This window comes from Cetorhinus maximus, chromosome 6, assembly GCF_964194155.1.
Source record: "Cetorhinus maximus chromosome 6, sCetMax3.hap1.1, whole genome shotgun sequence".
Lineage (NCBI taxonomy): Eukaryota > Metazoa > Chordata > Chondrichthyes > Lamniformes > Cetorhinidae > Cetorhinus > Cetorhinus maximus.
Window position 1 is genome coordinate 130,687,684 of NC_135884.1, and position 13,872 is coordinate 130,701,555.

At 47.4% G+C, this 13,872-nt stretch overlaps 1 protein-coding gene across 1 annotated transcript in view; it reads right to left on the reverse strand.

Moving 5' to 3' along the window:
- Positions 1-13,872, reverse strand: part of pmfbp1 (polyamine modulated factor 1 binding protein 1) — a 967,668-nt gene that overhangs the window by 97,743 nt on the left and 856,053 nt on the right. The window contains exons 34-35 of the mRNA XM_078544531.1: positions 11,486-11,639; positions 8,566-8,733 (exon numbers count right to left, since the gene is read on the reverse strand). Of these exons, the coding sequence (XP_078400657.1) occupies positions 8,566-8,733; positions 11,486-11,639 (322 nt within the window). The remainder of the gene's footprint in view (positions 1-8,565; positions 8,734-11,485; positions 11,640-13,872) is intronic.

A 13,872-nucleotide genomic window follows, 5' to 3' on the forward strand; every position in this document is an offset into this window, starting at 1 on the left:
GTGCAGATTATGGAACATTCTTGGGTCATGGAACAATGCTGCTGAGTTTTTTTTTAAACAGACTGTCAGAAAATGTGTTTTCAGATCGAGAGGAATATAATTACAGGGCAAGGTATTGCGTTACAGTGCAATGTGTTCCTTACTTGCAGAATATAACATAGTTCAGGATGAATTTATCCAAATATAGGTTAATGCCATTTTAAAAATTTTGTTGGGTTTATCCACTGAAAGGGTTAATTTGTCTCAATTCATAAACACTCCAAAATATATTCAGATCTATTCTATAGAGTAAGGTATTCATCAATTCAGCTAAATGTAAGCCTGTCTCAAGGGAAGCATGTGTTTGAAGACCAGAGGTTTTCATTACTGACTTTTACATCTATTTGTTTAACCTTTAGCAACCTGCTCAAACAAATATTTAATACTAGGGGAGCACAGTGCACAGTAACAGCGATGGTAATTCTATGCAGTTATCAATATCAAAATAATAGATGCAAATAAATGCTTCTTGATAAATAGGTATTACCTCATCATAATTGTTACTGCAAATGCTTAGAATTGTGAATTTTCAGTGGAGTTCATAGAATGTGCGAGAGAGGAATGGAATGGAATTGAATTGATGGCTGTGAATGGAAAATGTCTAATCCCACCAAACTTTGCAGAATCAGGCCTAGTTAAATATTTATAGTAAGCTCGTAGTGTGAATAGTGTTTGTTATTAGAAGCTTGCACTTTATTAGGGACTTGAAGACTCCCAGCAGCAATGGTGGGCCTTCTTTAGTGGAAGAAATTTCTGTGCAATTCAGAGAATGGAGCAGAGGTCTAGCAATGCAGCATTATTCACTGTTGCATCTGTAGAGCTGATGGCGAAGGAAGCAGGGCAGAGGAGACAGGCCTGTTTGACAAGCAAAATGCATGGCAAGAAGTGGCATTGCATATTAGCCTGTCTCACCCACCCTAAAGACATGGCTGCAAGTAAGGACAATGTTTAGGGATCTCACCATATCAACTAAGGTAAGCATCCTCATTATTAGTATACACTAAGTAGGTGAGTAAAGTGTGTACACCACACATTATTTCTTACATAACTCTATCATACAGTCTTTTGAACAGTTACCACTGCCCATTTTGCAGCAGGGCACAATATACAGCATAAAGGCAAAATACTGCAGATGCTGGAGATCTGAAATGAAAACAGAAAATGCTGGAAAAACTCAGCAGGTCTGATAGCATCTGTGGAGAGAGGAACAGAGTTAATGTTTCGAGTCCGTATGACTCTTCTTCATACAGACTTGAAACGTTAACTCTGTTTCTCTCTCCACAGATGCTGTCAGACCTGCTGAGTCTTTCCAGCATTTTCTGTTTTTATCATACTATGCAGCATCTTTGTTCCTATGCTCCATACTTGGATGATTTCACCCCAAAACTATTTAATCTAAATTTTACTGCATGATGCATGTGCACATAATGATCCTTTATGATGAACTACAGGGTGACAACTATAACTCTTGTAACCCTTCAACTCTGATTTTTGCTTGTAGACCAAATAATTCAATAGCAAAAGAGACTAGACAGAACTTGGAAAGGCAATATATCAATGCTTGGATATATTTGAAGATGTACGGTGGAATCATCCCTGAATTGCGCTAAGTGTGGTAGTGGACATGAAAAATGACATTCTTCCCGCTGGCCACAATGGCAGGTCTTTGCACCGCATTGTCATCCAGTATCTTATTAATAATACATTGATGGTAAACGTGCTGGATCACTGGTGGGTGGACTTGGATTTGCCCGCCACACCATGACCTCAGCACTTCCTCGTTCCAGACGCCATATTTAAAGCGCACCAGAACGCAGCCTACTTCATGTAGACAGACCAGGACATGCTCCAGGCAACAGATGACCCCAAAAGCAAAGAAGACAACAGACGTCAAATTTAATGATGCCTCACTGGAGCGCCTTTTGAACACCTTTGAGGCTCGCTGCGATGTCCTCTAGACCCACTCTGGCCGCAGGAGGTCCACCAGAGTCACTAATCTGGCCTGCGAGGCGGTGGCAGTGGCGGTCAGCACCAACAGAGCACAAAGAAGGTGCAGTAAGAGGATGAATGATTTCATCCATTCCACTAGGGTAAATCAACCACCACATCACTCTCAACACACACCCAAACACATCACACATCCACAGGGATCTCACAATTCAACGGACAACACCACTAACTCTCTCAAACACACATTTCCATCAGGCTCGTATTCTCTGGAGCTTGTGTCCGCTCACCACACGACATTCCACGCATCCTTATCCTCTGCCGTGGCATGCGTCCTGCTCACACTCTCTCCATCTGTTTTCATGCAGGAAAAACTGGCTCACAACATGAGAGGTCCCAGGCCGGGGGGGGGGGTGGAGTGGCTGGTATTAGGCCCCTCATTCACTTTGAGGAGCGTGCCATTGTGTTGGCTGATGAGAACGTGGACTGTGTCTGCGGTGATGGTGAGGTCATCAGTGAACACCCACATGAGGATCCTGCACCAGATCATCCCTCTCTCAACGCAACTGTGAGTTCTCTCATCTGTTTTTGACTCTGCTGCAATACACTAATTATCTCTACTTAGGTTCACAGGGGGCTCTACTAAGTGACCAACACCCTCAGCCAGCCAGTCCTTCAGCTCCATCCAGGAAGAGGACACCTTCTCCACCGAAGAGCTGGAAACAAGCAGCCTAGAAGACCCGTCACAGCGCTCATTCACACCCTCTAGCAGTGCAGAGACATATACCTTGGTGGGACCTAGATGTAGAGCAGGCTCGCGTTCACAACGTGGTGGTCACCGCATAGACACATGTCCGCAGGTTCAGCCGAGTTTTCTGGCACTTGGGGGACTGCTGGGGAAGGGGCATCTGTCAGTTCGGAGTCAGATGATTAGCCTCTGGATTTGGCCTTTCAACTCCTCGTGGAGAATCAGCAGAAGGCGGGGGAACATTACACAGAGCCGGTGGAAGCCCTCAACAGAGTGGCACGTGTCCGCCTGCTCTCTGATGAAGTGGTGCCCACAGGTGTGCACATGGAGGTCTCCACGGGAAGGATTTTTTTTAAGTTCATGGGATGTAGGCGTCGCTGACTAGACCAGCATTTATTGCCCATCCCCAATCGCCCTTGTTCAGAGAGCATTTTAAGAGTCAACCACATTGCTGGGGGTCTGACCAGACCAGGTAGGTAAGGACGGCAAATTTTCTTCATAAAGGTCATTAGTGAACCAGATGAGTTTTTACGACAATCAGCAATGGTTTTGTGGTCATCATTAGACTTTCAATTCCAGAATTTTAATTGAATTAAAATTTCACCATCTGCCATGGTTTGAACCCGGGTCCCCAGAACTTTACCCTGGGTCTCTGGAATACTGGTCCAGTGACAATACCACTATGCCACCACCTTCTCTTAGAAGGACGGCTGTTGCCTTGGAAACCCTGGTCCAGCAGAATGCCGAGATGTGTGCAGACCTGCACTCCATCGTGGTAGCCATGGATGAGTTCTTATGATGGCAACGTGAGGGGGAAAACAGGGCACCTTGATGTTCCTCCAGGTGCTGCTACCCCTCAAGGAGTCAGGTCGGGGCCCTCGGGCACCTGAACGGAGGAGAAGCGGCAGCTGGATACCCCTGGGTCATCCATTCAGGAATCTCAGAGACTGTCTGCTCCCTCTGAGCCCCATTTGCCTGTGACCTGCTCAACTTTGTCCTCTGTCACTGCAGAGGGAGCAGCCCACAGCCAAAGCAAGCCGGGGCCCTCAAGGCCTCAGCTCTCCAGGGGATACATGTCAAAGTCATCAGAGGCAACGGGGCCAACCATTGCACAGGCTGTCTCCATCCTGCTGTGGATGTCAGGGCAGCACCTAGAACAAATGGTAGGCCTAGAAAGTTTAAGAAATTTTGATCACAAGTGGTTGCACGGGTAAACACATTTTGTCACTTTATAATCCGAAAATATATTCACTTTTTAAAAAATTCATTCATGGGACGTGGGCCTCGCTGGCTGGGCCAGTATTTATTGCCCATCCCTAGCTGCCCTTGAGAAGGTGGCACTGAGCTGCCTTCTTGAACTGCTGCACTCTATGTGGTGTAGGTACACCCACTTTCACTGAGTAATGTGTAATATTGTCTTTTAGCTTCATTTACAGGCTTTGCGAGTGCTCCCCCTGCATCCCCCCCACTAACAATTCAGCTGCACGCAGCCAGACCAGGAGTGAATCTGGAGGGGCAAGTGTGTGTGTGGGGCAGGGCTTTTCAGACCCTTGTGCAAGCACTCTCCCATGCTCACGGAGCCTTCATCCATTACACTCATCTCACTGTCCCAAGCATTTTCAATGCTGCCTGCTGGGGTTCTCTTTCAGTTGTCCATCTGAGCTGACCTGCATCTCCACCCACCCACTTATTGCATTCCCATGCAACACCTGTGCCCATCCAACACAGGGCTCTGCTCACTTTTGATTGGCACAGCATGGTAGCCGTTAAGTTTTTGATAAGCTCACCCGTCCTTTCCCCTCCTCCAGTCACTCATGTCCTTTATCCCAGCACTGTCGACCCCCCCTGGCATCGCTTTCAACCTTCCCACAGTTACCCTACAGCCCGAACCCTTCTCCCTCATGAATGTTCAGATGAACGTGCATGTTCCCTACCTGAAAATCCCACCCCCATTGACCACCCCGACCTCCTCCTTCCCACCCCCAGGGTCCGTGTATGCCTCCATGTCCCCACCAAGTACCCTCGCCACCCCTTCTACTGGTACTGACGCACCCTCACTGTCCCACCCTACCGGTTCCCACTGCCCCCTCTCACACTCAGCATTCCATCCTACCTCACCCACTCTGAGTTGGCTCTCCAGGAGGCTCACATTGACTCCACAGACCCCTCCGGTGCACATTCACTTGGACATTCCACCCCCGCCTTATACCTTCCTCCCCCCCTTACATGCTCCCCCTCAACTTCACCCCTGCCTGACACCTTCACTCCCCCTTCAAATATCACCCCCCGTGACACCTTCGCCCCCTTAACCTCACCCCCCGACACCTTCGTCTCCTTCCACAACCACATCCCCTGACACCTTCTCCACCCCCCCATCCCAACCTCACCTCCCCCTCTGTAACACCCTTGCTCCCATCTCACCCTCCGGTACAACTTCCTCTCTCACTCACAACTAGACCTTCCTTTCCCCCTCCCCACTTCGCTGCTCATCGTAGGTGTCCCTGGAAGGTGGTGTGAGCACATGACGAAGTCCCATGCCTTAAAGATAATCAAGGACTCAGGCTCAACCATCTTTTGAGGAAGTTACATCCTTCCCCTTGACATTAGATCTCAAAGGACTTAAATTTAAAAGAAGAATGGTATCTGAACATCATTTTTTACAGTTCTTAAAGGGTGTGTCAAGCATCCAGCACAAGGCTGTGGGCAAGTGTAATGGAGCGCATTATTTTGTGTAGCCACGGACAATGACCTCTTGTCATTATAACTGCCAACTCTTAGGCCTTACGAAGCGCAGTCCCCAGTGACAGAGGTCCTAAACCTTACAAGGCGCTCTCTTTTGAGTTTCAACATGTTGACTTCATTGGAAAGGAAAATTATGCATGGCTTATAATGGTCAGCCAATTTGTTATCTCCTGTTTTGCGTCCCTACTGAAATTGGAAGTTCCACCTGGCACTTTTACATTGAATAAGTGGATTCTGTATTCTTGCCTAACATTATATATCGTCATAATGGTACTAGGGTCAAATTGCTGTGTGCAAATTGGCTTTTTAAAAAAATATTCATTCATGGGATGTGGGTGTCACCGGCTAGGCCAGCATTGCATTGCCCTTGGTCAGAGAGCATTTAAGAGTCAACCACATTGCTGTGGTTCTGGAGTCACATGTAGGCCAGACCAGGTAAGGACAGCAGATTTCCTTCATTAGTGAACCAGTTTTACAACAATCAGCAATGGTCTCATGGTCATCATTAGACTTTTAATTCCAGATTTTTATTGAATTCAAATTCCACCATCTGCCATGGTGGGATTCAAACCCGGGTCCCCAGGGCATTACCATGGGTCTCTGGATTACTAGTCCAGCAACAATACCACTAGCCATTGCCCCCCCTGGCTGCTGCGTTTCTTACATTACAACAGTGACTACACTTCAAAAGTACCTCATTGGTTGTAACACTTGTGGAAGTATTGAGGTTGGAAAAGATGCAATAAAATGCAAGCATTTCTTTTATTATATTACAACAGGACTAGAAATGTTCATCTGTGGGAAGATAGTTATGGCACAATAAAATAGGCATTATTGGTAAAAATAAATCCCACCTTTGCATTAAAAACCACCACCAATGTGTTTTGCAATCATTCCAGTTGTGAGTGAGGCCCAGCTACTGTAGAGCTGGAGCAGCATCTATTATCTATACACATAATCTATACACATTAGTTACAACACTGACATCTATCCAACAACATGGAAAATTGCTCAGGTATGTTTTGTCCACTAAAAGAAGGACAAATCGAAACTGGCCAATTACTGTCCCATTCGCCTACTCTTAATCATCAGAAAAGTAATGGAAGGTGTCGTAGGCAGTGCTATCAAGCAGTGCTTACTCAGCAACAATCTCAGTTTGTGTTACACCGGGCTGCTTGGCTCCAGACCTCATTATAGTCTTGGTTCAAACATGGACAAAAGAGCTGAATTAAAGAGGTGAGGTGGGAGTTATTGCCCTTGACATCAAGACAGCATTTGACTGAGTGTGGCACCAAAAAGCTGTAACTTGAAGTCAGTGGGAATTAAGGGGTAAACCCTCTATTGGGTGGAGTAATAGCTAGCACAAAGAAGATAGTTGCGGTGGTTGGTGGAGGCCATCATCTCAGCCCCATGACATCACTGTAGGAGTTCCTCAGGCTAGTGTCCTAGGCCCAACCATATTCAGCTGTTTCGTCAATGACCTTCACTCCAACATAACGTCGGAATTGGGAATGTTCACTGATGATTGCATAATATTCAGTACCATTCGTGACTCCTCAGATTATGAAGCAGTCTGTGCACGCATAGAGCAAGACCTGGATAATATTCAGGCTTGGGCGATAAGTGGCAAGTGACATTCATGTCGTACAAGTGCCAGGCAACAACCATCTACAACAAGTGAGAATCTAACCATCTCCCCTTGACATTCAATGGCATCACCATCTTTGAATCACCCACCATTAACATCCTGAGTGTTAATATTGACTAGAAATTTAACTGGACTAGCCATATAAATACTGTGGCTACAAGAGCAAGTCAGAGGCTGGGAATTCTGCAGTAAGTAACTCATCTCCTGATTCCCCAGAACCTGTCCACCATTAACAAGGCACAAGTCAGGGGGGTGATGGAATATTCTTCATTTTCCTTTATGAGTGCAACTTCAATAACACTCAAGAAGCTCGACACCATTGAAGATAAAGCAGCCTGCTTGACTAACACCCCATCCACCACCTTAAATATTCACTCCCTCCATTACTGGCGTGCTGTGACAGCAATGTGCACCATCTACCAAATACAATGCAGCAATTGCCCAAGGCTTCTTAGACAGCACCTTCCAAACCCTCAGCCTCCACCAGCTAGAAGGCAGTTGATGCATGGGAATACCACCTGCAAGTTCCCCTCCAAGTTACTTTCCATCCTGACTTGGAACCCTATTGCCATTCCTTCACTGTCGCTCAGTCAAAAACATGGAACTCCCACCCTAGCAGCACTGTGGGTGTACCTACACCACATGGACTGCAATGGTTCAAGAAGGTGGTTCACCGTCATCTTCTCAAGGGCAGTTAGGGATGAGTAATAAATGCTGGCCTTGCTGGCAATGCAAGCATCCTAAGAACAATTAAATAAAACACATCATTGGGGACACTGCCGCATCTGGCATCTCCCCAGCAGTTTTCACATAATCTGGTCTTTTGTTTTGTTTGGGTGCGTAGATTTGTTCCAGTCGTGGTTCCTGTTATCCCCTGTAACAAGAAGAGGAAGAGCGCCAACCGTTCAGGTACTGGCTTTGTGGTTCTGCGTACTCCAGCTTGAGTCCTGTGATCTCTGCCATTGCAACATGAGCCCGAATGATTTCGTTACCTCTGTCGACAGTGTGTCGCCTTCTGCAGAACATCAGCACCAATGTTCACCTTCCACTGGATTGCAAGCATTCCCAGGTGCAGCTGTACATTAAGTGCATCCAACTCACTTTTCTTTAGACCTGGCATCCTCCTTGCACTCTGACAATCTCGTCAGATTGCTTGGGAATTTCTGCTCTATTCCATTGCAGATCCAGTAATAATCATTTTCAGGGAGTACAAATAATGATAGTCAAATGTCTTTCCTTTTGTTGGAGCCTATTGTTCTGTCCTGAGCTACTGAAATAAGTATGATGAAATTTCGAAAAATAAAATTCTGAGTTCTTAATTTGCAAATATTTGTGTGTTCAAAATGATCTGTATTAAATCTTTGTCACTAAACATCTGCCTCTCTATACTGTATACTGTGCTTGTAAAAGGTTACACGCACATTTAATGTTCTCCACTTACCAGCAGGGTATTGGCTTTAAATTTGGCATTCAGTTCGTCAGTTTCTCTTTCTAGTTCTCCTACTTGGTCTTTCAATTTCTGCGATTGCCTTTGTAACTCCTCTTGTCTTATTTGTTCAATTTTTAATTCTTCTCGAAGTCTGTTGCTCTCGCTTTCTTTCTGGTGAATCTAAAAATAGGCAAAATCATAAGTAAATAAAGAGGATTTGCTTTAGGTGATAAAACCCTGGGGTCAATTTTAGTGACCCTAACTGAAGCCGAGGTGGGGGTTGGTGTTGGAAGGAAAATTGCACATTAGGATGACTCCCCAATAATTTCCTCCCTCTGGGCGAGTTTCCCAGGAATGGACTGCCACGGACTTTGCAAGTTGCTTCACAAAGACAGGCAGCCAGTTAAGGCCCCACTGAGGGACCATTTTCAGAACCTGCCTGCATTTTCTCAGCAATGGACTGGCCTCTGATTGATTCTGGGGGCTGGCAGCAACTTGAGGCTTCCAGGTGACAGGCCATCCTTTCGCTGACCGATGAATAAACCACATGTATGAAAAGGCTGCAGCTGTGGCCAAAACCTTTTGTGTGGAGCGGTTTCCCCTCCACACTCAAGGCCCTAACAACTGTTGGCCTTCTTTAATTTTAAATTTTTAGCAGGCTTCCAAGGGCACCACCATTTTGAGGCGCCTTCATGCTCGCCCATAAGACATAGGAGCAGAAATTAGGCCATTCGGCCCATCGAGTCTGCTCCGCCATTCAATCATGGCTGATAAGTTTCTCAACCCCATTCCCCCGCCTTCACCCCGTAACCTTTGATCCCCTTACCAATCAAGAACCTATCTATCTCGGTCTTAAATACACTCAATGACCTGACCTCCACAGCCTTCTGTGGCAATGAATTCCATAGATTCACCACTCTCTGGCTAAAGAAGTTTCTCCTCACCTCTGTTCTAAAAGGTCTTCCCTTTACTCTGAGGCTGTGCCCTCGGGTCCTAGTCTCTCCTACTAATGGAAACATCTTCCCCACGTCCACTCTATCCAGGCCTTTCAGTATTCTGTAAGTTTCAATCAAATCCCCCCTCATCCTTCTAAACTCCATCGAGTATAGACCCAGAGTCCTCAAACGTTCCTCATATGTTATGCCTTTCATTCCTGGGATCGTTCCCGTGAACCTCCTCTGGACCCTCTCCAGGGCTAGAACATCCTTCCTGAGGTTCGGGGCCCAAAATTGCTCACAATATTCTAAATGTCGTCTGACCAAAGCCTTATAAAGCCTCAGCAGCACATCCCTGCTTTTATATTCTAGTCCTCTCGAAATAAATGCCAACATTGCATTTGCCTTCCTAACTACCGACTCAACCTGCAAGTTAACCTTAAGAGAATCCTGGACTTGGACTCCCAAGTCCCTTTGCACTCCAGATTTCTGAATTCTCTCCCCATTTAGAAAATAGTCTATGCCTCTATTCTTCCTACCAAAGTGCATGACCTCACACTTCCCCACGTTGTATTCCATCTGCCACTTCTTTGCCCATTCTCCTAATCTGTCCAAATCCTTCTGCAGCCTCCCCGCCTCCTCAATACTACCTGTCCCTCCACCTATCTTTGTATCATCTGCAAACTTAGCCAGAATGCCCTCAGTTCCTTCATCTAGATCATTAATGTATAAAGTGAAAAGTTGTGGTCCCAACACTGAACCCTGCGGAACTCCACTAGTCACCGGCCGCCATCCTGAGAAGGACCCCCTTATCCCCACTCTCTGCCTCCTGCCAGACAGCCAATCTTCTATCCATGCTAGTACCTTGCCTCTAACACCACGGGCTCTTATCTTACTGAGCAGCCTCTGGTGCGGCACCTTGTCAAAGGCCTTCTGGAAGTCCAAGTAGATAACATCCATTGGCTCTCCTTTGTCTAACCTACTCGTTACCTTCTCAAAGAATTCTAACAGATTTGTCAGGCATGACCTCCCCTTGATGAAACCATGCTGACTTTGCCCTATTTTACCTTGCACTTCCAAGTATTCTAAATCTCATCCTTAATAATGGACTCTAAAATCTTACCCTTCTATTTTAGTAGCGCCCACCTCACCATCTTCACGTCTTTCAAACCCACTTATTGTCGCTAACTGCATGGTAGATGTGGAGGTGCTCAATTGGGATCCCGCTTCAAGTAAAGTGCAAGCTCAGGATCCATAAATGGTCCCGATAATATGTTCCTGAGGTCTGCGAGCTCATAACCTGCATATGGTACTGACATCGGACTTCAGGAAGTTCACTGGTGCAACTTTACGTGAGGTGGCCTCCTAATTGGTCACCTCCCAGTTTGCTGTTTAATTAAGGATGGGAGGTGGACCAGGGAAGTGAGAGGCCCCATAGGAGTGCCCCCAGCAAAATGTCCAGGAGGCAACCCCACTGGGAGGATGATGCAGGCAGTGTCTCAAAATGGAGGCACTCACGAAGCTTTCTTCTTCAGTGGGGAAAAAACTGACAAAATATTGTGAGGGGATTAGGGTGGTGACTTGGCCCTCTAGAAGAGTGACTGCGGCCACTCCTGGGCCTCTGTGAGCATTGTGGCCTTCCGATGCTGCCAATAAATTCAGCATGCCGACCTCCAGGTGAGAGGTCACCTCCGTAGTGTTGCTGGTTTCCTAACACAATGAGGTGGGAGGGTCCATGTGACGCTGGAACAGTTGCTATGCTGGGGAAAAATGGGCCTTGATTGGGGGCTTAATCGATTTCATTGCCCGCCTGCCTCTGAGGACCAGGCTGCCAATTTCCATGGCAGCCTCCCCCAGGTAAGTACCACGCAATTGGGACAGTGTTGGGAGCTGGCCTGATAGGGGTTTCCCACTACTTTCCTGGTCCCTACCCAAATCCAATCCTATCTCCACAGATCTCCATAGTGCCAGGAAAATTCAGCCCATTGTTCACCCACCTGCTCTTGTAGCATTTTAATCTGCTCTCTGCTATTGTTGACTTCTGTCTCCATCTTGCAGATTGATTGCTGATACTTGAGTCCTTCTGTGACTGCACTTTCATGATTCTGTTTATTCTGAGCATTCTCAGCTTTGAGTTTTACAATCTGTACCCTATGTATATTAATAAAAAAGAATGAATTCAATTAAGGGTGCAGTTGGCACTGTGGTTGAAAACTACTCATAAAGGTGCACAATTTCATCCCTTAAATGCTCACCCAGGGTCACATATGTGACATTCCAGGATAGCAATATGCAAAGATTAAAGTTTCATTTTCATACTTTATAAATAAGTATTAGTTGACACCAATGCTCAATTATTACATAGCACTGTTAAGAGCTCAGTCCCACAGTTACACTGCGGGTGGGATCGTCCCAGATTTTCACTAAGTGTGGTAGTGGGCGGGTAAAACATCGTTCACTGGCCGCAATGGTGGCTTTTCACGCCGTATCATCCCAAATCCGCTGCATTCATTATCCATTCCTGGGAAACACGCCGTTTCCATGGTGGGTGGGGTCTCATTCAGCCGCCATGCCATCATCTCGCTGCTTCAGCATGCCTGGTACCATATTTAAAGTTTAGTCGCGCGCACACCTCTCAGTCCTTCCAGTCCACAACTGCTGTAAAGAAGACATGGCCCTGAAAGGCAAAAAGATTGCAGCCCCCAGGGTCAATGACACGTCCCTCGAATGCCTTTTGGATGCAGTGGAAGCTTGCCGTGATGTCCTCTATCCCCGTTCTGGCCGTAGGATGGGCAGCAACATCACTAATCCAGCTTGGGAGGCGATGGCAGTGGTGATCAGTGCCAACGCCCTGCAAAAGAGGACAGCCACCCCATGTCACAAGAGAATGAATGATCTCTGTTTCGACAGGATAAGTCACTTTTCTCATCATTCTCAAAACTCACATACTCACAAACCAATCACACATCCACAGGGCTCTCACTCACTGCTGGTTTAAGGGACATCACCATTCACTCTCTCACACACACCCTCATTGTCCTCATCCCGTCCATGGGACCACTCACCACCCACATATGCCAGGCATATTTATCATCTGGCCTGGCAGTCGTCCTGCTTACACCCTCTCCATCTCTATTCATGCAGGACAAGCTGGCACACAACAAGAGGAAGAGGTCACAGGCCGGTGGAGGAATGCCCGAAATCACAGACTTCGAAAACAGAACCATCCAGCTGGCCGGTGAGGATCTGGACTGTTCCTGTGCTGACAGTGAGGTTGGTGGTGCTCTTCCAAGTGAGGATCCAGCAGTGCAACATCTATCAGACAACCATTCTGTGACTGATATGTTCTATTTCACAGGCCACTGCCATGCACTGATTATCTCCCCTTGCTTCTGCAGGCATATCTGGAAAATAGCCAACAGAGTCCACCACCCAGGGCCTCCGACCAAGCCCCAAAGAGACGTCTGAAGAGAAATCTGGAGGCACCTGCCTTGAAGTCCCATCACAGCGCTTACCCGCACCGACTACCAGCGCAGAGACACACACCTTGGTGGGGCCTAGTTTTACAGTAGTCTCGGGACCACAATCTGGTGAGCACTTCGCACTGACTGATCCACTGCAGGCAGCGGCAGGGACTTCCCAGGTGTCTGGCACTCGGAGGACTGCTGGAGGCCAGAAATTTGCTGAGTCTGGGTCAGATGACGAGCCCATGGACTTGGTAATGACACAGTTGCTGGAGCTGCAAAGGCAAGCTCAGGAACAACAGGAAAGGATGTCCGCTGCACTCCTCAGATTGCGAGGCACGATGGAGGAGTCTGTCCGTCTTCAGGCTGAGGTGATAGTGCCAGCATGCCAATACACCGAAGTCAACACTGGTAGGATGGCAGCCGCCATAGAGACCTTGGTCCAGGACATCACTCCTGCACTGCTGCGTGGGCTTAACTCCATCGCTGATGCCATAGTTGGCCTCCAACAGAGTGTACGTGAGAGGGGTGCTGGGCAGCTCGATCTCACTCCCCTTCTGCTCACAGAGTCAGCCAGGGGTCCTCGGGCATCCATAGGGAGGAGGATCAGCAGGTGCACGCTTTGGGGCCATCCACCCAGGTGACTCTGTGAGTGACAGGCCCATCCGAATCCTAACTTCCTGTGACATCAGCAGCTCCAGCTCCATAGGCCAAGGAGGGTGCCATTGCCACACAGCAGGACCCCGAAAGCAGGCCAGGGCCTTCCAAGTCTCGGCTCTCCAGAGGACACCCGCCAAAGTTATCACAGACAGTGCGTCACAGTCAGTAGACTGCCTCCACCTCTGCTGTGAATGTCTGGGAAGCACCAAGACATAGCGGCAGAGTTAGGAAAGTTAGGTAAAGTTAGTTGCACAGCCTGG